General features: G+C 40.1%; 1 protein-coding gene across 1 annotated transcript in view; it reads right to left on the bottom strand.

Moving 5' to 3' along the window:
- Positions 1 to 2,406: 2,406 nt before the first annotated feature.
- The window catches only part of lamc3 (laminin, gamma 3), a 155,536-nt gene continuing 133,326 nt past the window's right edge, over positions 2,407 to 24,616 (bottom strand). The window contains exons 14-28 of the mRNA XM_026173353.1: positions 24,150 to 24,395; positions 22,750 to 22,903; positions 22,499 to 22,641; positions 22,149 to 22,327; positions 18,740 to 18,920; positions 17,409 to 17,653; positions 11,531 to 11,607; positions 11,096 to 11,230; positions 6,946 to 7,168; positions 6,347 to 6,493; positions 5,506 to 5,608; positions 4,829 to 5,031; positions 3,548 to 3,688; positions 3,336 to 3,435; positions 2,407 to 2,889 (exon numbers count right to left, since the gene is read on the bottom strand). Of these exons, the coding sequence (XP_026029138.1) occupies positions 2,627 to 2,889; positions 3,336 to 3,435; positions 3,548 to 3,688; positions 4,829 to 5,031; positions 5,506 to 5,608; positions 6,347 to 6,493; positions 6,946 to 7,168; positions 11,096 to 11,230; positions 11,531 to 11,607; positions 17,409 to 17,653; positions 18,740 to 18,920; positions 22,149 to 22,327; positions 22,499 to 22,641; positions 22,750 to 22,903; positions 24,150 to 24,395 (2,540 nt within the window). The 3' untranslated portion in view covers positions 2,407 to 2,626. The remainder of the gene's footprint in view (positions 2,890 to 3,335; positions 3,436 to 3,547; positions 3,689 to 4,828; positions 5,032 to 5,505; positions 5,609 to 6,346; positions 6,494 to 6,945; positions 7,169 to 11,095; positions 11,231 to 11,530; positions 11,608 to 17,408; positions 17,654 to 18,739; positions 18,921 to 22,148; positions 22,328 to 22,498; positions 22,642 to 22,749; positions 22,904 to 24,149; positions 24,396 to 24,616) is intronic.

Here is a 24,616-nt window from a genome sequence, read left to right as displayed (position 1 = left end):
TCTCTTTGTTTCACTTCTAGACAAAAAACAACAACACAAAAACACAAAACTCAGACAAAGGAAAGGAAGGACGGAAAGTAAATTCACAAATAAAACAAACCCATTTTTATAATTTTATTGTGTTCATCAATATGTTACTCACCCATTTCCAGATATCTGCATCTACTCAGCTTTGAGCAGCTCTTTCATTTCCATTATGCTTTGTTGTACAATATTACACAAAAATGTCCACTAAGAATTCGATACATTATGCAAGACGGACGTATCGTGTATATTTTATTGCATTATGGTTCAGGCCTTATACACTCGGGCATTGTTACAATTATTACAAGCAGACATGTGACTGGGGCACTTGCATGAAAAACAGGTATAACTTTTGATTTGATTAGACTGAGCATTCATAAAAGCAGAACAATGTAATTTTTAAATAATATCTTCGCTTCATCATTATCATCGCTTTACAAGTCTTGCACAGGGTTCCTGCACCATTTTAAAAAATCCAAACCTGTATCTTTTGGGACCTTTTAAGACCTCAATGTCCAAATTATGTGTCACAGTCAGGCTGTAAACAGGCCATAACCTGTAGCTGGGTATACAACTATGAAGGAGTACAATAATCCTTACACAGTGATATTTTTACGTGCCACAAATGAGAGTAAAGTGAATCTGTTTTTAATGATATCTTAGACAGAATCTACATATGTACCTTAGCTATCATACTTGTATGTAAAAGATGTTAACAGCATTATTGTTTTAATCTCATTATATTTTTCAGTAACACACTAATATATGCATGATGCAAGATTCAGTGATTACATTACAGTTACTATTGTCTTGTTAGGTTCTTCAGTTTTCTGCCGGGCAGATAGAAAGGAAAAGAAAAAATCAACATGCTACAATCAGCTGATTTCAGTTTCTGGTGCTGGGAGGTGGAAAATGGTGTAGTCTACATTTTTGCAGATAACTTTTGTTTTTACTGCATGAAAGGACAAGCGATAATGAAACGCAAACTGAGTCCAGAATAGAAACACAACTTTAGCTCCTTGAAGCCATCTGCACAGACAGCATGCTAACACAAAGCTAGCGAAGAACCCAGAGCGATGTTAAAGCTGAGCGCTGGCCAGCCCCAGCCCCGCAGCCAGACACTTCAAAAGGTAGCAAACTCATGCTTGTAGCATTGTAGCCTACGTTTCTATCTTTCATTTCTATCGTTATGGCCATCACTTTAAAGTTTCTTTGGTCGGATTTTAAACTTTGCTTTGTGTTGTTGGTTTTGTGTTCATATTGTAAAAAGTAAAAGAAAGATTGCTCGTGTTTCTGTATTCAAATAGGGATTTATATTGGTGTGTGGGACTGTAGCCTCAGGCTTATATTTTTAACTAGTAATTATGTGACAATGCATTTCAGGTTATTTTATAGAGTAGCTCTATAATGAGTAGTGTACTTTCTCAATCAAGTAATTAGCTAACATTGTGCATTTCTTTTAAGTAAAGTAATGCGTAATGACCCAAGCATTGGCTGCGACTCTCTTGCAAAAGAGATTTTTAATCTCATCTCGTGTTATTGTAGTTAAGTAAAAAGAAAAAAAATCTGACATACTAAAAGCACAGTTCTCAACTGTTTTGTTAAATTATAAATGTCATGTGCAGCTACAGCTGGTACCAGTAGTGGCATTATTGAGCACTTCCATGAGTCAATCTGTAAAAGTGTGTGTTTAGACTCAGGCTCGAGTATGACAGTGCAATTTACAGTTTTCTTTCTTATTTTTGTCTTTACCCTGAAACGACACTTGAAGCTGTGAAAACATCTGAAATTGTTAATGAAATTAACCAACACTGGTTAACAGTAATTTGGTGATCATTGCATGTTTTAAGACCAACAGCAAAACTATTATTACATTTTCTAATGAACTTGCTGGAACCCTGTTGTAAGACTTGCGCAAAGACCCTTTGCTTTTATGTTTTAGTCATCAGGAGCCACGCAGTGTGACGAAGCGCAACTCCAAGCAAAGTTTGTCCATTTGACAGAGGCACAGAAAGACAGAAATATTGAGAAACTGCAAAAACAGAGAGGTAGGCACTGTAATAATCCTGAAAACAGGTTCTGTGCTGTCGAAGCCTGACCTGAACTCCACTGAGGCCAAGGGGACTAATTGTTAATTAAGCAATGGTGATGAAAAAGAGCTCAAGTGTAAATGAATGTGTCAGTCTGAAGGAGCACTCAGACACACCTTTTAGCCCCACAAAGGAAAATCAGCATTATTTTAAACTTGACAGTGCACTCCAGCAGTTCAGAATGGCTGCTTATTATTCATGGTGAAATTGAAGTTCGGATGTTGTTACTAAAAGAGAGTTGAGTAAAAAAAAAGAAAACGATAAAAACAAGAAGGAGAAGGAAGATTGTGTGTGTGTGTGTGTGTGTGTGTGTGTGTGTGTGTGTGTGTGTGTGTGTGTCGGTCTGCTGTGGAGGTAAAATGAATTGCACCTTGGGGCAAAAAAGGAAAAATCTAAAAAGACTTTTTCTGAAGTTGAACACAAAATCACTGCAACTCCTTCTCTTAACAAGATCATCCCAGACTTTTCTGATGTTCAGCTATCAATGATGTAATGCTCGTCATCTATAGCATCTATCCTTTGCCTGCTCCGGTTGCCTCGGGGCAGGACTGGGGCAGGTTTAAGGCAATGTCTCTGAGACTGTCTCTCTCCTCCGTGATCTCCTGTATGTCCTGTTCAATGAGGGACAGACGGCTCTGCTGCTCTTTAGCGGCCGATTGCAGCTTCTGGATCTTTGAGCCTAGCGTTGGGCTCTCTACACTCCCGCGAAGCATGCTCAGACGGTGCGCTGTCTCGTTCAAGATCCGGTGAAATCGCTCCAGTGGCACATCCCCATCTGGAGGGAGGACAGAAAAAGAAAACGCTGCATAACAGACTTGAAAAAGATCTGTTTTTTTTAGACTGTGGTTTATTAATGGCTGTCCTACTTCACTTATTCAAACAGCACATAACCCAGCATTGTGACCTAATTGCAGTGATTGGATGATTATTCTCTCAAGCACAGTAGAACTGACCACAAAGTGCAAAACCTCACCTTTCTAATGAATTATAAAAATGATTTGACCAAAGAGGACATACAGTAGGTCAGATATATATGTCAGACCTAAAGGAAATGCTGCTCGGACTTGTGCACAGCAGTTATTCGTGTTTTACGGTCTGAGGAGTATTTCCATGTTTAATGAGGCATTAAAAGGCACCGAGCTCTTTAGTGGGCTGATATTTAAGGTATAATGAAAATTTATGGGTTTTATAGACACAGAAGAGCAAAAAGTAGTGACTTACCAATCTTGCTGATTAGCTCAGTTAGTGTAACAGAATAGGCCTCTAGCTGGAGCTTGGCTGCTTCCATATCTTCCTTTACGCTGGCCAGAGACACCCCAGGCTGAGAATTACAAGACATGCTCTAGAAACAGTCTTTTAAGCTGCACGCAGGATGAACAGATCGATATGCATAGATTTTTTCCTTCAAATATGTGTATGGCTGTGTTAAATACCTCTGAGGTAATCTGGGTGTTAGCTCTATCAGTCAGCAACTCCTGCACTGACAGCTGCTCTAAGGCAGAGTCTATATTGGAGCTAAGGTGAGCAGATGCAGTCCTGGTATGCTTAGCCTGGGTCAGAATGGCTTTGGATTCCTAAACACAAAAATGAGGGAAAGGTTAGCAAATGACTACTGGAAATATTCTGAAATGTTTATGAAAAACCACTAAGAGATCTATGGATCTGTGGATTGTGAGTGCTACTTTAATGTTTGCTTAGCTTTTTATTTTATATGTTAGCATGCTAACAATCGCCTAATCAGCATTTAAGTACCGCTGTGATCGGCAATATGTGACAGCATCACATATGGCCTTTTTTGATAGTGAGTAAAAATAAACATCAAAACTGAGTGAAAACATAACAGTCAAACTCCCATCAGTAAAATGAACCTGGTGCCCTCGTAGACAAACTTAAGATTTATACCAGCACAGACTTGGCTAATCAAAAGAGCACCATTAGATGTTAGCCTTAAGGCACAGACACTTAATATCAGCACTTGACAGAACAGCAGTATCATGTGATGAGAACTTGTAGTAGAGAGATGTGGCACTCAAGGAATCCTGATGAGAAATTTTCTGGGGAATTCTGTAATGTCAGAGATGGCGATCGTTACATTTCTTCCTCCAAAGAATCAATAATCTGCAACTGATGCATGCACACAGCTTGGGGTTGGGTTTATGTAGTGGCTGTAAAGTGCATTGGTGGTTGATCTTGGCTGTGTGTTTATCATCTGAATTAGCACAGTAGCTGGTCGGGTGTTGATATGAGCCAAATATGCTGATTGTATTAACACTTCGAATTGAGCTTAAATTAATCCTTGGTGTAAAACGTTGCAAAAAAGTAGGAAAACACAACTTATTTCATAGGGTTTTTTTTCACATTTGACTTGTGATATTATACATGCAGTTTTTATGCCTCAGTGACTATTGAGTTTAAGCTACGGCTCTCCATTAATTCATTGACTGGGACTTTTAAAGTCAAAATAACTTCCCAGAGTTGTTACTCTAGAAGGTCTTTGGGTGAGATTAACTGGAACATTATTATTTGTGACATCATCTAATCAGAAGCTATACTTTTGAACAAATTAGGAATTTTGTTTTGTGTATCACACAAAAAAATGATTGACTTACTGCAAAAATGTTGTCAATTCCACAAATGAGCAATTCTCCAATTAACATCCATCATTTATAATCCCATTTGTTCAGTGTTATGGTTGGAAAAACAAGTATTCACACCTTTACCACAGCATGCGCTTTTTGTTCGGCGTCCTTTGCCGTGCTACTTGAGATGTTGGAGTGTTCCAGAGCTGGTTTAAGCATCTTCTCGGTCTCTGCGACTTTCTTCCTGACATCAGGCAGGATCTTTTCCTCCAAGGGTCTTGCCTTCTTGATTGCAGCCTTGGTCTGCGCCTGTTGACGGGGCCACTGTGTAACCATGCCTGAATGGAGATTCAAGCGGATGGATGTTATTAGGATTAAGGCATAATCAAAGTTGTATTAGATTAAAAAAATATTTGACTAAAAAGGTCACTGTGTACTGGGTGAATTTAATTTTTTTTATCCACTCTTTATTACTCTCTACTATTACTGACTGTCCAAGCAGACAAAATAACCTAAGACTCTCTTTATGTTTCATAAATGTCAATATTTAATTAATGAAGTTTAAGCTAGAACGACTCAAAACATTCTGGCTCTTTCTGTTTTTCTACAGAAGCCGCTATTGTGCTCAATACGTGACAAATGGGTCAAGACATTACAACCGTGATGACATATCTATTATATTAATACACGAGTCTCTGGGTCATACGGTGGTTTTCTTTTCATCTTAGTACTTGACATTTCAATTTAAGCAAAATAATTTAGTTGTACATTCAACAAAAGCAATAATGTACGTCAAAAAGATAGAGGCTTACGTTCTAGTTGTCTGTGAAGAGAGATTGCTTCTGATTCCACCTCTTTGCCTGTCACAACTGATGACAAAGTCACAACTTTTGCTCCGTGAGCTTGAGTTTGCAGCTTTAGTACAAGAGAAGGAGGATAAAGCAAGAAGTCAAGTGTAGTTTATTAAATCTTTGCAATAATGTTTATTGTGTTTCATGTTATATTTTGTTCAATTATTGTGTTTGTAACAAAATATTCTTCTGTAATTTTCTATCTATCTATCTCTCTTCCTTCCATAGATAGGGTAATTGGAAACACTAAATTGCCCATGTGAGTACAAATGGTTGTCTGTGTCTATGTGTTAGCCCTGTGACAGCCTGGTGACCTGTCCAGGGTGTACCCTGCCCCTCGCCCTAAGACAGCTGGGATAGGTTCCAGCAACCCTGAAAAGGATAAGCGGAAGAGAATGGATGGATTTGTATTAGCTGATCTCAAAACGAACAGTGACGACGAACATTACGCCTACGTTGCTGACATTGCACGTACCTTACGTCTCCGTGCACATTGTTGATTGTAAATACTTTTCGCTAAACTCTGGGGTCTGTGAAATGTGTTGTCATGCATATCTATAATTGATTACTTTGCCTTATACAATGAAAATGTAGCTTGCAAAGAAGAAGAACAAAAAATATGTTTATATGACTCATTTCTTTGGTGTTTAAGGTTTTGCTGTATCACTATACGTAGTGATAGAATGAACATAGAAAGAATAACAATAAATTAACATACATTACTGTGTTTTAATAATTCACAGAACTATGCTGTTAACATGGCTAACAACCATCAATACTAGCAAACACTTAGTGTGGTTACCTTGCTGACGTTATTCACGCTTTCCATGCTGTTGTTGACTGTCTGTAGTAAAGGCTCCACCACTTCTCTGACCTTAGCAATGAGACCGTCTTGAGTCTGAACTTGCTGGTCCAGTTCTTTTGTCTGTTTCACCAGGGTCTCACCCCACTACACAAGAAAGGGGATAACAAGAAGCAACAGTTCTATTAGAATAAAGATCTTTTTTTTAATTGCTTTCTCTACTTTTCTCAACTACCACGTACACAAAGGGCACCTTAGCATATTTCTGGGTCATTTAACAGTGTATTCTGCTCAGACATGCTGCTGTGGTAATCACCCCCCCTCCAGAACAACATGTGCCCTGTGAGCAACAGAAGCTGCCAGAATCTTCTCTCCTGTGCCTCAGTGTGCGTCTTTCCTTGCCAAATATTAAATGAGAAAAAAATGAAGTGACATTAACTTCCAATTCCCCATACCTCTATCTCTATATGACCCAAGTTAAACAAACCAGAGTGGTTCCTTATATAAGCAGCACCCACACTAATTAGAATGAAATGATTGATTTATTGGTTCAAAATGCAACAGAATATGCTTGAAATCGTAGTGAAGATTAAACTGACCTCTGTTGTAAAGTTGGTTAGATGTTTGGTTTGGTTGAACTGAGTGTGATCAGCCTCCGGATATGGGCTGGCATCTGTCAGAGCCAGCTGATGTAAGAATGATGTGATGTTACCCAAGGCAAGCTTTAAACCAGCAGCTTCTTCCTCCAGGGCCAGCTGTTCGGCTACAGTATCGTTCACCTGCACCGTCAGGTTCTCCTTCTGCTGCTGCATCTGTGTGATTCTAAAATGAAAGAAGTACAGTAAGAATGTATCAAAACATATAATATATCCCCGATAGGTGGGAAACATATAGAAAAGTTTTTTTAAAAAAAAGTTCTTGTCTCTGTTCTACACAACCACCTACGTGCACATGCATGCTAAAAATGTGCTAGTGCTAACTTCTAGCTTCACATTGGCTTTTAACCACACTTTCCAAGGTGAAAGTCCTCTTCTAAAGCCACTGCACATTCTGTCTCTTTCTTCATTCTCCTCTTACAAGTCTCCTGTCATGAACTAGATTTTCTACAGCAAACGGTTCCCAGATGCAGTGCAGGAGTTCTCTCACTGAACATTTACATAAAAATATGGTGATACTGATATCAAAACATGATTGACTTACTGACAGACTGACTGAAGTCCAAAACATGTAGTCTATTTCAGCTTTAATGTAAAATATTATGGGTCATTTATAAGTGTTCATATAGTGAGATACTATACTACAGGATCATTCGAATGTCACATATACTGTAAATCATTTTCCAAATAATAAGATGATCATAGCGTGCAATACTGAATGCAATAACAACCTTGAAACTAATTTAAAAAGTGCTTTTTTAATTAGTATGCGAGACAAATGTTTTTCTTTTGAATCGTGTGAACACAAAAGCTCATGCAGCAAAATTTCAGCCTTCTGTATTATCCTGTTTAATAAAAAGCCAACTTAAAAAGACAAAAAGTGAAAATAAAAAAATGGGTTGATTATATACAACAGCAGCTTTATACTGCTGAGGGATAGCTCAGTAGATAAAGTGATCACCCCATGGTTGGAAGGGTTGGGGGTTCAAATCCACTGAACGGCTACCATGAGGTACCCCTGAGCAAGGTACCGTCCCTACACACTGCTCCCCAGGTGCTAGATTGGTGGCAGCCCACTGAGTTGATGGGTTAAATGCAGAGAGAAACATACATTATTATTTATTTTGCAACCTATCTGACCCAGACACATTATCATATAATGCTGTATATTATGATGCATCAGTTGCAGAAACTGATGCACCAGTGAAATTAGTGTTAAAGAGTTTCCTTGTGTTTTAGACTTTATTTGCAAGAATGTACAGGACGTATACAGAGGTCCTCGTTTCTAAATTTAAAAGAAAGACGACCCACACAACAACTTGATGTCTCTCCCCTTCTCTCTGCTGTCTCAGAAACCCCCCTTCTTCCTGTAGAGCTGACTTCACTTTGCACTCAGCAGTAGGAGGTACTTGGCAGAGGGAGAGGAAATGGTAGGTGACATCAGTGTTAAAGAGGTGTGTTTGACTTTGTGACTTATGCTCTTTCTTTGACCAGCATGCAGTTTGCTGCTTGCTGCGGCTCAGTCACACTAGAGCAAAAATAGGACTTCGATTGAGAATAAGAGAATAAGCAAACATTTGCTGTTTAATTTATAAAACTGGACAGTTTTCCAACAAATGTCAGTCAGTGTGAAGCAGTCTGGAGTTCGTTTTACTTGTCTCTTTGCAATAGAGGACTGAACTCAGTCGGTTACCAGCCAGTTGTATTCTGGTTATATTTCTGTTTATAGAGAGATGTGCCTATGTCATTTTGCATTAAAGTATCTGTCCTGAAGCATCTATTTGTGGAGGAACTTCTGCTTCTGTCAATGAGGTTCTGACGGCAGTCAGGATACATTTTAAATGTTAATTTCTGTGTCTGTAGACCGATTAATTCCCCTATTATTGCAAATAAAATGGAACTGATTACCAATGACTACATTCAACTGCAGACTCACAGTTGATGCGTGAAAGTCATTTTAAAAAGTGCAAATAACTGCAGATGGTCACAGATCTAATCTCCAACTTCCAGGAAAACATTTCAGAGAGGTCTTAAGTTAAATGCAATAGTTTTTGTTGTGTCCAGTCTCCAACCATTGTTTATCCTGATGTGACTGTAGCATCAGAAATGGTTTGAGATGGTTCGAGCATCTTTGTAAAGCTATTCATAAAATTCTTCCTTTGCTCATGGTTTCGCATCCCCTCCATGTTTATTGTTATTTCCCCAACATCAGAGAAAAGAGCTTGTATAGTTAACTTGCTTTCTCTCCCTTGCAGCACTGTGCACAATATCTTGAGAGTGACATGAGCACATGAATTGCTTGTATGTAGTATAGTACATACAGCAAAAGTATGAATGCGCTGTGTTATCAGAGCACAGCTTTCAGGGTGGCTTTATATATGTGTGTGTCACTACACTTTTATTCTCCGCAGTCAAGACTTCTTGTGTGTGTGTGTGTGTGTGTGTGTGTGTGTGTGTGTGTGTGTGTGTGTGTGTGTGTGTGTATATAAGACATCTGAGTCTCCTGAAGTTCTCCATGAAAGAATAAACCTGGCCGCATAAGATATCCCCAACAACAAATCCATTTGTACCGCTGTAATTGGTCACTACGTTAAATACAGCAAGGCTCAAAGAGCCCAACCTAATGCACAAATTAAATTTTTGTCCCTTCTGCCTTATCTCTTTCCCCACTCAGTGATTAATTTCATACTTTTATGTCTTCATTCAAAGATCCTCAAAGGCATGTTTTAAACCTATAGGGAGCCTTTCTCCATCAGAACAAGAAAACAGCCTGCTAGTGTGAAACTATGCAAATATATCACTCTGTGTTGTGAGAAAAAGAAAAGAAAAGGGAGGGGCAAAAAATGACTGCAGAATAAAAACTGCAACAGTAACTGTAGCTGCTTTTATTAAGAGATCTGAAACATGACTGGGGTTTCAACTAGACACTACATGTCTGCACAGATTTTACAAGACAGACTGGCTGGAAAGCTGTGGTTTAAGCTTTTAACGGTGACCTAGCATTGGCTAAAAATCATTTTTTGCTTATTTTCAGTGATTTAACTTTTCACTTTGCAATAAGGATGTACAAAATTGCCCCGAGACCTGGTGACATTTCTACTGGATGGTTCTGACTATGTTCAAAAAACCAGAAAAGGCAGTGAACTGCTGTTCAGTTTGTTATTTAAATTATTCTTCAACATTCTACTTTATGTAAAAGCTCAATCAGAAAGTAATAATATCTCCAAAAAACATGCAGGAAGGTAAAAACAAGTACGCAGTTTCCCACTAAAATGTAAAGTCCATTAATGTAGCTCAAAGTTGTGCTGAACAAGTGCTACTACCCCTTTGCTGTTGATGATTACAAACACTGAGGTGAATTGTTTCTAACAGTTGCAGTGCTGCCGAGTACTAGTGATACAGACCTTTTGTTGGAGACAGGTTGAATACCTTTGTCATTTTCTGATTGGGTAGCTTCCTGCCTATAAAATGCCTCTGATCTGCTTAAGTGCCACCACATGGGGAAATATGTGTGGGAAATGCAATTTTATGCTGCCCATCTGTGCGTAAACTGCTCACTTTGCATCCTATAAAGCGACACACAAACGCACACAGACACACACACACACGCGAGCACGCACACAGTGCTGCAGTGCTCCGAAGATGAACACAACTCCTCTGAATCAAGCTGACTACTGGTAGAAGGGAGTAATCAATTTGGAGCTCCTCACTTCTTGCTCTCATCATGGCCACCGGAGGGCTTTTTGCATCATTCTGTCTAGCATCCAGGATAATCCTCAGAGCAATCACACGCTAGGAGATGCAGCAAGCGTGTGGCAAATCCAAGAAAGCAATAGGCTTACAGTAGAGAGAAGCTGTCTCCCTGTGGCTAAATGTCTTACTCCTTAACTCTAGTGTGCTTTAAGAGGCAGCAGCAAAGAAGAGGACCTTGAGCTATAATACAGTGATAGGTGCACTTTGTTATATACACACACATGGCAAAAGCGCAATAATCCAGGGAGTTGTAGAATGCTTTATGTGAATGTGAATTCATACAAAGCATTGTTTCTGCCTGTGCATGTCTACAAGAGCATATGTTTGTCTTTGTGCTCACTGCTCCGTTAGGTTCCTGATGTACTCCTCTGTAGAGTTGTCCTGCAGTAGATCCATCAGTGAGCTATAGGTCTGCTTTGAGGCTCTTACTGCCCTGTCGGCTATAGCCTCGATGTGGTCCGCTGTTTCCCTGTGACTACCAGAAGAAGAAGAAGAAGAAATAAAAAAAGTTAAATAATGTAAAAGAGGAATAAAAAGAGCATTACAGAACAGTAGAGTACTGCAGCTGCTGCAAGGAAAGAGAAAAATGGATTTCCACTCTGGATATTTTTAACTAGAACAAAGGTGTGACTCTAAAGCGCCGAGAGCATCGATTCACAGTAACCTAACCACAATGTATTTGACAAGCTAAAAGCCGGGAGTGATGAAGCTCCGTAAATTACTATTGCGGTCTTTGCTTTTAACTGACAACTCAAAGTCCATTGACCTAACTTACCTTTTCATTAGCACCTGTGAATCATTGACCATAATGTTCCATTTGTTGGGTCGTGACACTGCCTCAAAAGGAATGAGCTGTGAAAAAGGTAGTGAGAGAAAGCGACATACTGAGCAAATGACAAAAAAAGTACAGCTCTGGTCTTGGAATGGCTCTAAGCTGTTTGGACGTGTTTAATTAAATCATATGAGGTCACGTAATTTAAAGGATTTTTCACACTTCAGCTGATTATTTTTAAAAGTGTTTTTGACACAGTGCTGTTTGCAATCAGAGAAATTTTCATTTGTGTGAAAACTGTGTGTTTCTGAGAGTTATTCAGAAAAATACAGCATTGCGCTAAAATCTTGAACCACCTCTCATTTCTTTATATTTTGCTAGAAAACTAAAAATAGCTGCATTGATTTATTCAAATAGGGTAATCATGGAAAAACAGCACATGAGGAAAAAACTGAGTTTGAAAGTCAATATTTGGCATGGACACAAAACACAGCCTGAACTCTCTCTGGCAGCTTTCTTTAAGTCAGGGGTCTCCAACTCCAGGCCTCGAGGGCCGGTGTCCTGCAGCTTTAAATCTGTCCTTGATCCAACACAGCTGATTTAATAATAATAATAATAATAATAATAATGGATTGGATTTATATAGCGCTTTTCAAGGCACCCAAAGCGCTTTACAATGCCACTATTCATTCACTCTCGCATTCACACACTGGTGGAGGCAAGCTACAGTTGTAGCCACAGCTGCCCTGGGGCAGACTGACAGAAGCGAGGCTGCCATATCGCGCCATCGGCCCTTCTGGCCAACACCAGTAAGCAGTAGGGTAAAGTGTCTTGCACAAGGACACAACGACCAGGACAGAGAGCCCGGGGATCGAACCGGCGACCTTCCAGTTACGGATGCGCTTCCTGAGCCACGGTCGCCCCAATTTAAATGGCTAAATGACATGTCCTGAAGCTCTCGTAGCCTGGTAATGAATTAATCATTTGATTCAGGTGTGTTGACCCAGGGTGATATCTAAAACCTGCAGGACACCGGCCCTCGAGGCCTGGAGTTGGACACCCTTCAGGAAAAGTTCTCCAGGCTTCCCGAAGGACATTTCAAAGCTCTTCACTGGATGTGAGCTACCTTTTGTTCTGTTCTTTGTCTACCAGTTGCTTTCCACATTGTATTGCATGATGGCTCAAAATCCACACTTGTCCTCGTTCAAAGGTTTATCATTTCTGATAAGATCTGAACCACCTCTGAATTAAACGTAGCCATAAACCATGACAGTACCTCCGCCGTGTTTTACAGATGAAAACAGATGCTCAGTGGTGTACCTCCCCCTGAACCTGTCTGTACATATTGACTGTTAGATAATGATTTGAGCAAAAAGTTTTAATTTGGGTTCTCATATGAACATTAAAAAATTTAAAAGACTGTCTTGAAAATACAAACCCCAAAATAGAAACTCAGTACATCAAAAATAAATGAACTTCTATTTATTGACATGTACAGTTCTGCCCTGTTTTTTTTTTTTTTATTTTGCAATATTTGTCATATTCGACAAAGATTTAAATACAAAATGCAGATTTATTAGATCTACTTTTAAATACATCAATTCCTTTTTCACAGAGGATTAGATATGGTTGGATAGTTTAGACCTTTGTCTAATATTACATTATGTCTGATGATCTTAAACATGTAAGTGTAACAAATATTGCAAAAAGAAAAATGACAAAAGAAAGAAATCAAAAAGGGGGCGTAAACTATTTTACAGCACTGCACGTTAGAAAAGTTGTGATCAGCGAAACAAACCAGAGATTTTCTGGGATTTTGAATGAGCCTAAATACATGATCAGCGTTACAAAATGACCTGTGAACATAAGAGCTTTGTCATTTTGGGCTGTGACTGTCTGCATTCTTGCTCCACGTGGAAAAGAATTGCTGGTGAAGTTGAGAAATGTGATTGTGAGACTTCACAACACTGGAAAAGAATACAGCAAGATTTATGGCCAACTTAAAAATCAGTCGAAACAGTTTCAACAGTAATCAGAGGTACAGTACATGCCCTAGTACTACAAATCAGGATCCTTTTAAATGAGGTAGTACTTACACAATCTAAAAAACCCCAGACAAATGAAACCTTCAGACTTGGCACATGGGTTATCAGTAAAAAATTTGATTTTCTGTGACAGCTCAGAGAGCAAGCAACTCTCTTGCTTTCTCTCTGGCACAACACCGCAAGATCAAATTTGACTTAATTAACAATAAACAGGGAAAAGAAAAAAAAGTTTAATGAACATGGGGAGTGATGGTCATATAAGACCAGGATCAATTTGTCCAATGTATTTGGTAAGAACAAGGCCAGGACTACCAGAATGAACACACAGAAGTAAACACATGATGATGATGATGATGATGATATGATTATATGAGTCCAAAAAGGTGTTGGGGGGGGATTTGTTTTATAGCTGGAACCCCAAATATGCAAGACTATTAATAAAATAGCAGTAAAAAGTGTAATTATGGCCTCATTTGAGTCCAAAGACAGTCTTTTTAAAGATGTGGGTGGACACAGAAAGCATTATAAATAAGGCTTGAAGCTCAGTAATGGAATACTTAGAGCTTTGTTGTATTGAGTGCCTACTGTGTGGGATATATTTACAATGTAACGCCTGTAAGGTAATACAATTGCGAATCAGCTGACATGAAAGTTATATTGCACTGGAGAGTACTCAATACTTTTGCATGTTTATATAATGAACCTCCTTGTATAAATGTATGTAATCAAGCAGGTTCAAAGCAGGGGCATATGGGGGGGAGGGGTCCTAAAAAGGTCTGAAATTGCCTGAAGTTTTGTCTTAATAAATGTAGTGTTTATACGGTTGAAACCAGAGTCCTTCCCAGAGTGGCATTCGATTTGAAAAAATGCAAACAAAACGGGCAAACTGAATCAACAATTGACACACAAGCATTTTTCTTCATTTTAGTGGAAGGGAGGTGGCCGCTGTGCTTATTAATATGAAATTACATTGCTGTTGCTTCAGGCATACCCAGGTGATAAGCACAATGGACACACACACACGCGCGCGCACACGCAATCAGAAATAGAGAGTTATATATTGGCAAAACAAGCTCACTCATCTCTCCAAACCTAAATAACATGGCAGGAGTATCTATAATAAATTCCTGCAAGCGTCATGAAGAGACCGTGAAAAGCCTTGAGGCAGGTGAAGAACAAGTTGTTAATTTTAGCGTCCATCAACATCTTTGGGTTTTTGTTTCAGAGGGAGGAGTGTGCCACTCATATGGAGAAGGGTGGGGGTGTGAGGGGGTGGAGTTATGGTTTTGCCTGGGGGGAATCTTTGTGGATCTACACAAAAGAGCAGCATCTAGCAAGGTAAACTGCAACCTCCCACACTAAAGACAATAAAAAAAATAATAAAAAAAACATGCTACATACAGTGTCAGCATGCTAGCACACAGTATATAATGCAATGGCTTAAAAGACTGATTATTGCTTACAGTAATATTTATAGTACTTGATTTAATATAAGCATATGCTTGAGCTATCATGTGCAATACCTTCTAACCCAGATAACAATAAAAATGTTCCAAAGAGGTTAGTTTGATGTTAGGACTGCTTGTTTTTGTCAATCTTCCCTCCAAAAAGTTCTAAGGAGGGCTACTTTTGATCAATTTCAAATTCCCACTACCAAACTTTGCTACACATTTGATACACTGCAGTATTATTCTCTGTCTAGCTCGCCTTGTTAAATCACTGGTTATCTAACTGGGAGTGGGCTTTCACTGTGAGGCACACAGGCACTCTACAGGGGTCGTGTATAACCGGTGGAAAACGTGCCGTGAGACTGAGTAGAACGAGTATGAATTATGCAAAGACAGTAAACAAGCAGGACTTTGCTGATGCTGCTGTGCTGACCTTTGGTGAATCTGTTATTGTTAATGTCATTCATGTAAGCTCACATTTGGATTCACTGGCAAAGGGGACTTTCTTTTTCTCCCAATCATTCACTCATACTATTGATTTTGACATTTTTTCTTCCTTTGTGGTGTGAAGGCCACTACCGGTGCTGTGAAACCACTCAGCTTAGCAGTATCTTAACTAAATCTTGTCTTGTTTAACTAATTTTGTTAAGTTTCTGCAATGCTGGCCTGCTGCTTGTGCTAACGTTTCCACACAGAGTACTATGAAGTACCCCTTTAAAACCAGTGGTATATCTATGATTTGGCACTAAGAAAGCCTAAGTCTTTACTTAGAATACCAATTTAAAATTTGACAATAGTGCATAGTTATGCTTAGGTCTGCTGTTCTGCTGGAAACCTGGGGCACGGCAATATTCATCACAGCTGAACAATGGCTGCAGGTTGATTTACTTCATGAAGTCTGTGATGGATAGCTCAGATCCACATGTCATCAGTTTTCTTCAGTGAAACTGTACAGAAACAACCGAAGGAAATTTGTACTGCAGAGTTAGCATAGTCAGTGCTACGAGCGGTTCCCACTTGAATACAAACCTTAGACATGATGCAGCACCATAAGCGCCCCTTCACTTGTCAGAACCTGTGTTTTTGTTAATGTTTCTAAATCTACAAACTCTATTTTTATCCTGGAAATAATCGGATTTTTAGTCGTGACACACTCACAGCCCACTCACAGGCCACTTTATTAGGTACAGGTGCACATCTAATCAGCCAATTACATGGCAGTAAGTCAGTGCATTTAGACATATTGTCATAGTCAACACCACCTGCTGAATATCAAATGAAACATCAGAATGGGAAGAAAGGTGATTTAAGAGACTTTGAATGTGGTGTGGTTGTTGGTGCCAGATCAGCTGGTCTGAGTATTTTACAAACTCCTGATGTACTGGGATTTTTTCCTGAGCAATCGCCTCAAGGGTTTACAGAGAATACTCCAGTAAGACACAGCTCTCTGGTTTGAAAATGCCTTATTCATGCCAGAGGTCAGAGGCGAATGGTCATGCTGCTTCAAGGCAACAGAAAATCCAATAGCTTCTTATTACAAAAAGGTATGTAGCAGTGTTAATTCTGACAGCAAATGTTTGTTTAGTTTTTTAGTCAATCTTTGGACTACAATTTAATTTAGTTTCAGTCATAATTAAGGCATCTAAATTCTATTAGCTTTAGTCAACTAAAGATTAAGATTTTAGTAGACAGAATCTTAAGTTAGTTTCCTCCGTGATTTCTATCCTTCTCTCTAACCTTACCGCACAAGGAGATTACTTCAGTTTAGATCATTTCCAAAACCCATTCCACCTTCCTGCACAACTTAATTAGTTCTGATTGGATCTTGTCTCTCCAGAATCCTTTCAGCAAAATTGTCATCATCATCAATGTCATCATCGTTTTCTTCCTTGTGTGTTCGTTTTTATTTAGTTATTGTCTTGTATTTGTCAGGAAAAACAGGTCGGTGACAAAAATGAAATTATTTTATTAACACACAACATGCCAAGACTGGAAGCAGATGAGCTGCAGCAGCAGAAGACCACACTGGGTGAACTCTCACAGGAAAACTGAGGCTACAGTTCACACAGGCTTGTCAGGCAGCAACTATATTTCCTGATCTGATGAGTCTCAATTTCTGCTGCAGCAACTGGATGGTGGGCTCAGATTTTGGAGTAGCCCACATAAAAGGATGGATCCATCCTGCCTCGTACCAACAGAGGCTGGAGATTCACTTCATGGAACAAAATCCAAGGAACGTTTCCAGCACCTTGTTGAATCTATGCTATAAAGAATTAAGGCAGTTTGGAAACCCAAAGGGTGTCCAAAGTGGTGCTAGCAAGTCATAACTGATAAAGTGTTTGAGGTGGCTACAATACTGAGGACAAAGTGTACATTTAGGTCACCTACCATATTGTCCAGGTCTTGTGTTGCCTGCTTCAGTTGTTTCTGAGACACTCTGATCATGTGTAGAGTGTCTGTGAAGGTCTGACACACAGCCCCGCTGCTTTCATCCTTCCTCCTCTCCTTCCCCTCTTCCTCTGTCATGCTGATGCTGCAGTTCAAAGAAGATGTAATGCCATGCAGCTGGGCTAAAAGTGTGCCTGTAGAAGCTTCCAGCAAGGAAAATTGTTTTATTAAGGCCTCCCGTGCCTCTGTAAGAACAAAGCAAATAAAACCACGTTAAGTCTTTCATGGATTTCTTCACCAAGAATACCATTCTTCCAACTCTTTGTAGCTGGAAAGCCGTATTTTGACACATCTCTCATTCTCGGCTCCCTCATTTACTGTGTTAATTCATGTGAGGACTCTCATCCATTCTACATATCGGTAGTCAGAATAAGCAGAACCATATGGAAATTTATCCAGATGCTCGTATTTTTTTTTTGCAATTTCACTTTGTTTGCTGTCGTGTTTCTAATTTAACTGGCTGCAAAGGCATTTTACAGAACAATTAGTACAATCTGTCCACTTTGTTGCTTCATTTTGGGACATGCTTTACTTGTAGCTTTGACTCCGTGTCTGATAAAATGAGAAGGAAGGAGCTTGTGTGTGCCCACACAGCGAGTCCGTTGATTCCACATACTCATTAAATCATTACTGGGCCATCCAGTGCCTTAAAGAGCACGACTGGTAACAACGTGTGTGTGTGTATATATAGCGTGGGTGATGGGAGGGCGATTGTTGGGCAACTGTTATCATGATTGCAACTATAATCATAATAAGCAGGGATTAGCGATGCCCTGGCTGTCATATAAACAGGGATTAAGTTGGTCACACGGCGCCCTGTTCTATATTGTTATGATTTGTCTCCATTTGGCTTGTGCAGCTGAGCCTGTAAGCCTTTTCCCCTCCAAAGATAATGAGGATATATCAACATTGTGTTAAAGTAATTGGGAGAGGTTTGCATTGTCGCCTTGCTTCCTGATTTAATCGCTTTGTTGCGTTGTATATGTAGCCCAGTCACACTGGAGGAGACAGACACAGAGCAACAGCAGCAGATTTTCGAAACGCCGGGAGCGGTTTCACATCAAGTTTCTGCGGCTGGTCTTGTATGTACTGATATGGCATGTTATCATCTCATAGCCAAAGCGTGACACAGCGGTTACAATGGCACATTAAGCGAGCATCATGTTTCACAAGGCAAAGGCTGCCAAGTGCCTCGCAAGATGTCACGACCACGGAGGAAACATTATAAAAGGAGTGACAGCGGAATTATCTCGGCTCCTGGCTGCTGATACCTTGGAAGGCCAGAAAATCCTCCAGAGCATTGGGCAGAGTATCCTCCCTTTGGTGCTCATGCTCATAAAGCCTGGCCATGTGATACTTCAGCAGGTGGTGCCGCTTCCCGAATCTACCTCTGCAATCAAAGTGAGCCAGGAGCTTTTCCAAATCCTGCAGCCGAGTCCTGAGCTTTTCCGCCTGTAATAGCATCGAGATTTTTCACCGAAGGTGTGAATGAGAATACGGGTTTAAAAACCCCCCACAAAAAACACAAAAAAGCAAGAAAAACCAAACAAAACACTTGAAAAAAACAAAACACCACAACAGAATATCTATCTACCTCCATCTGTATTTATTTATTCAGATGCAAGGATTGAGATAGGACTCAGATTCTTGGTGCACCAAAACATCAAAATGTAGTATTTCACCAAAAGCAATGAATAAATGAATACCAAAAACAGGATAAGCACAGAACACTGTTTTCATGTCCGCATCCACTCACTATTCCCCGCATATCTGCATTTCTGCAGATAACTAGATTAGACTTCTTAGAGAATGGAAGTCCGGGTCTGAAAATGGAATAAAAGTGCCGTGATTGGCAACAGTTTGCTGACCCCGGCAGTTAAAAAATAGTCCAGAGCTATATAAATAGAGCCTGCGATCTGGCTGTGATGACACCTTTTGTTAAGCTGGTAGCCGTACGTTGTGCACGTGTGTGCACATCACGTGTGTTCTGTGTTAGCAGGAATTTCTTGCCGATCACTTTAGAGAGCAATCATCAGTGTATTAATAAGGCCTCGTCAGCTTAACACCACTCAGATAAAACAGTGAGTGCTTTTTCTGAGTTATTCATTCTTGCATTTAATCAAGTCCCATCCATTTTAAAAATATATAAAAAATAAAATAAAATTCTCCTCTAAATTCTGCTGTCATCCACGGGCTTTTTCACACCGTTCTTGATCGTCCCTCGCACGTCTCTGTCTTTTCTCAACCTCTCTCTCTCTGTGCTCGTTAGTCTTTTTTCCCCCCCTGTCTATGTTTGAACCACAGGAAAAGTAGGAGCGGAAAGACAGAGAGCGCGAGCAGCAGAAAGCGAGAGCTGGGGGAGACTCAGGACAGTGAGAGTAATTGCAGGTGTTCGCAGCAGACAAGGGTTGGGATGTTCACTGAATCGCTAACACTGTGGAAATCACAGCATGCATTCACACAGGTACAAGTCGGCCCGGTGAGAACATGCAGCCACTTTAGCCGGAACAAGAAAATGCACAGAGAACAGAAAGAACACATCTGCGCTATTGGATTGTCCTCAGAAGGCAAATCCAGAGACACGGCACCTTAGCATACAGACGTGGGCTGCTACAAATCTAAAGGGACAGAGAGGAGCAGCGCGGGAGATCATTTTTCTGTTTCACTGCACAGCCACTGTTTACTTGCAATCTACAAATACAAAGGAGCCATATGGCTGCCATGAGGGTCTACAAAGGCAGGATGTACTATGGGGACTGTGTTATTTCAGGATCAAATTGCCCCTCACGCATTAAAAGTGTGCCAAAAACACCTTGCGTAGGTGTGCAAAACAATAATATGGACTAGTGCACGGACCTGCAAGGAACATAGTGAGAATGTGGGAAGGTGCAGAAAATAAAGACCCAATGCAAGGTCAAGAAAGCTATAGTCTGAAACACTGACACCTAAACTGAAGCGATATTTTGTAAAATGCTACACTTCACTTTTATTAGAGTGTTTTAAGACTGAATTGTAGGCTCCAGTCGGCACAGCAGTTACAGTGGTTTACAATATTGCTTCAGAGTAAGCTTGTGTGTGGCGTTTGCATGATCTCTTTTTGCCTGCGTAGCTTTTGCCCTGCTTCCACCTAAAGTCTGAAGACATGTTAGGTTAATTGAACGTGAAGGAGATAAAGTGTTTTAAGTTTATAGAGTAAAGCGCTGCATGTATATAAGGTTAAAATGTGACTCGCAGTCTTTAAGTGGTTTGAGTCATAAGTAAAACTAGAGAGTGCTATAGAAATGCACATAAGTACATTCAATCTGATCAGAATTATCTCACATTTTGTAGAAGAAATTATTGATTAAATAGTTGCAGAGTCAACACAGATAAAAAGGTCGTTTCCTAAACAAAAAAGAATTCATATTCAATTCATGATGTCTACTGCTTCCTAAGTAGGAAAAGCAGGACAGCGAGGACCAACTGCAGCTGGTTTTAATTTGTACTTCTTTATTAACCTTGCACTATATTAAAACTCAACATTATTGTTTTTCATTGGGTCATTATTGCCAGATACTTTTAATAAAAAAGTTAAAAATCTATCCAATAACCTGCCAAAGATCAAATTACACAGTTAAACCAACTATCGAGCATTAAATAGCAAGACATTTTCTTTTGTAGAGACCACATAGAGCTTACAGAGGAATGAATATTGATGGACAAAAACACTATCGTGAGAAAAGGACTCTGTGCTGTCCTTCGTACACTCCAGATCCACCTTTAGCAGTAATAAATTGACGTGATTTTTGTTCTGTATGATTTTATCAGCCTCTCACATCCTTGTGGAGGAATTTTGGCTTGTCGTTTGCAGGTATATGCACAGCTCTCTTAAGACAAATTGTACTATTTTGAACTTTAACATTTAACATACTAACTGACACCTGAGATGTAGCTCTCAGGTTTTTTTGCAATTTCTCAGCACTGCACAACTTGACCTTGGGTTGAATTTGCTGGGACGCTCTGAATGCTCCAGTAAACTCTCAAAACTCCTCCTTTTATAGAGGTGTTCACACCTGCTGATGATGTCTGTCAAATGCATTTCATTAGCAGCACCTAGCTGCACACAATCCTGTGAAAAATGCTTATTCATATATTAGGCCAGTGTTTCCCAACCACTGCGCCGCGGCACATAGGTCTGCCGTGAGAATTGATCAGGAAGATTATCTGGGAAACACTGTATTAGGCCATCCTAGCTGTCATGCTAACATCACATACTTTCAGAGACATTATCTTGGCAGTTGAAGTGTATGTAAACTTGGGTCCCGTTTTAACCGTGACATCCCATATAATTTCTTCCTTATTCTAACTTGAATGTCTTGTATGGCGATCTTTACCTGCAATGATGCTTTCTGACCAACAGATGGCACTCTTACAAATACCAAGTGCTTGTGTCCAGTTACAGCCGTCAGTGACGGCCAGCCACGCAAAGCAGATTTAAGGAATACACATTCCCAACACAGTCAACTTGTGTAGCTTTTTTGCTATCATGTTTGCCATTTGACTACAAATGCTTATTTTTATATGCTGTGCCCTAATTTGTCATTCGAAGCAGTAAAAATTTAAAAAAAATCCTGATTTTTTGTTTTTCTTCCAAACGCAAATATTAACGAACATAAACAATTTAACGAAACATAGACCCACCTGTTTCTTGACAAGGCCATAACAAACTGGGCATTCCTCGCACTGGTGTGTGGCTCTGTTGTGGAAATAGTTTAACTCACATTTGTCACACTTGTAACCCACAAAGCCCTGGCGGCAGTGGCAGGTGCCGTTACTGCGACACTGCATAGAAACGGAGCCCATCGGGTCACAGTTACAGGCTTGGTGAGGCAAGATGGGACCACAAGGGGATGGCAGAGCCGGGGAAGCAACAGAGATAAACATTTATAGAGTTAGAAATGCCTTCATGTGTGATCTGTATTAGAGGAAGTATTAGAGGATTAGAGGATGGCACATAGTGCAGTTGTGATGCCTCGAGTAAAGTACTGTACCTCTGCAACCTCGTGATGAGAATCCAAAGAAGCCCAAACGGCAAGTATCACACAGTCTCCCCTCCACTCCTGTGCGACACACACACTGCCCTGTGATTGGATGGCATGCCAGTGACGATGAGCCAATTGGATTACATTTGCATCTGAGGAAGGCAGGAAAATGACACATTAATGATAGAGTCTGCTTCTAAGAATAGTTATTACTGCTTTTCATACAAATCAACTCTGAAGCGCACAGGGGATCTGTTTACATTTCACATCCAATGCCTGGTTGGAGGTTGAAGAAGCCAACTTCGCAATAACTGCAATCCCGTCCAGTCACATGACTGAGGCAATGACAATTTCCTGTCTGAGGATGGCATTCATTTACATGCCCAGATGTTCCAGCAGAGCTGCAGCTGCATGCTAAAGGAAATAAACACAAAACTTGAAACAAAAAAATCTGTTTGCAGCTTGCAAACAGCTTGCGGTACAAGATACGCCTACTTTGTATATCTTCAACTGGCACACTGGATTTCTTGTATTTGTCATCTATTTAAATAGGCTAGTATGACGAACAAAGATAAATAAAGTTTTGATTTTAAGAACAAGCCACAATGATCCAGGAGAAACATCTAGGGATATGCATCTTTGTGTAGACCAATTTTAGTGCAGAGTTTGATACCTTTACATCGATCAAAAACGTGTGTTTTGGAATCTTTATTGTCTCAATAGGAGATGTGGGTTACTTGTTCATCGTGTTCCAAACACATGTTGCTAACAGGGAAGCTGCAGAGTGCCACTGGTGGCCAACCTGTGCAACAATCATAACATAACAGGGTTGAAGTGTTTTTTTTTAATTTTCATTTCTCATCCTTTATAAATGATTATAGTAATATATCAGCAAATAGCTAACACAACATCTTGCTTTCACATCTGCAGTTATGAGTGATTTGTTTATGTTATACAGCTTGATTTCAGTCACCAGCCAAACCAAATATTACATTTCCCAGTTTATCAATTCATTATGAAAACAATAAGAAAAGACAAAGAATAGAATAATAGAAGTCCTATATCCCTCTGTGGTGTTGTTCTGTTCTGTAGAGGCTCAACTGTGGTAGAATGAAGCATAAGAAAAGGATAAGAAAATCAAAGGACAAACACGTCACAGCTATTACTGTTTCTGCTTTTGTAACTTCAGTTAGTTTTTTTCCCCCGCTTTCCATTCTCCCAGCCCAGCGAGTCTCTTCTTTTTTGTGTTATCTTTCTGACCCACAGCCATTTGTTCAAACCATTTTCAGCTTTTGCCTTTCATGACTCAAGACAGCTATACCTGTCAAAATAGAACTCTTGAATTGAAGGCAATTTGAATGGACTATTTTTTCCTCTTTTTAAAAGTCCAACCTGAAGGTCAAGTAGCCTTTAGTAGAATATGTCCATTAGCTTTCTGGTTGTAAACACAACAATATGACAGTATGAATTGTATGCTGATACAGTTTAAATGCAACACTGCTGGAAAAAAGGTTGAATGCAGTGGATGTTTCCAAGGGAAGCAAGCCAAACACATCTATAAGTGCAGGGGAACTCTTTCAGGAGACCCATCTTTCATTGCTCATCTTGCACTGACATCGTAGCGTCATAATAAATTACTGGCACACTCTCGGTTACTCACACTTGCACTTCTGGCCCACTGTCTGGTCCAGGGCGTTGCCGTAAAAACCCTGCTGGCAGCGTTCACAGTGATCTCCCTCCGTGTGTCCCAGGCACTTCAGACAGCGCCCAGTGACGTGGTCACATATTCCCACCGCGTTGAAGTCCACATTACCATTGCAGTTGCATCTCGCACATGGCTGAGCTGCCCCTGAGAGCCCTAGGGGGTCACCATAGTAGCCATCTTCACACCTCTGACAGCGCATTCCTACACAGAGAATGAGGTGAGAGAGAGACGGGCAGGAAATAGATGAATAGATGAGAAAGAACACTGCTGGAGGTCACCGTCACCCGACCTCAGCTCAAATTAAGGTGGAGTGCGCTACAGCCACCATCTTTTCAGTATCACGCTGTCGTGTGGAGACGCTCTGACTGCTTTGATCTTGACATAAAGCTCGTTACTCAGTGTGCTTCCCATCCATACGAATT

The sequence above is a fragment of the Astatotilapia calliptera genome, chromosome 7 (assembly GCF_900246225.1).
Source record: "Astatotilapia calliptera chromosome 7, fAstCal1.2, whole genome shotgun sequence".
Classification (NCBI taxonomy): Eukaryota; Metazoa; Chordata; class Actinopteri; order Cichliformes; family Cichlidae; genus Astatotilapia; species Astatotilapia calliptera.
This window is presented reverse-complemented; position numbering and strand designations above follow the sequence as displayed.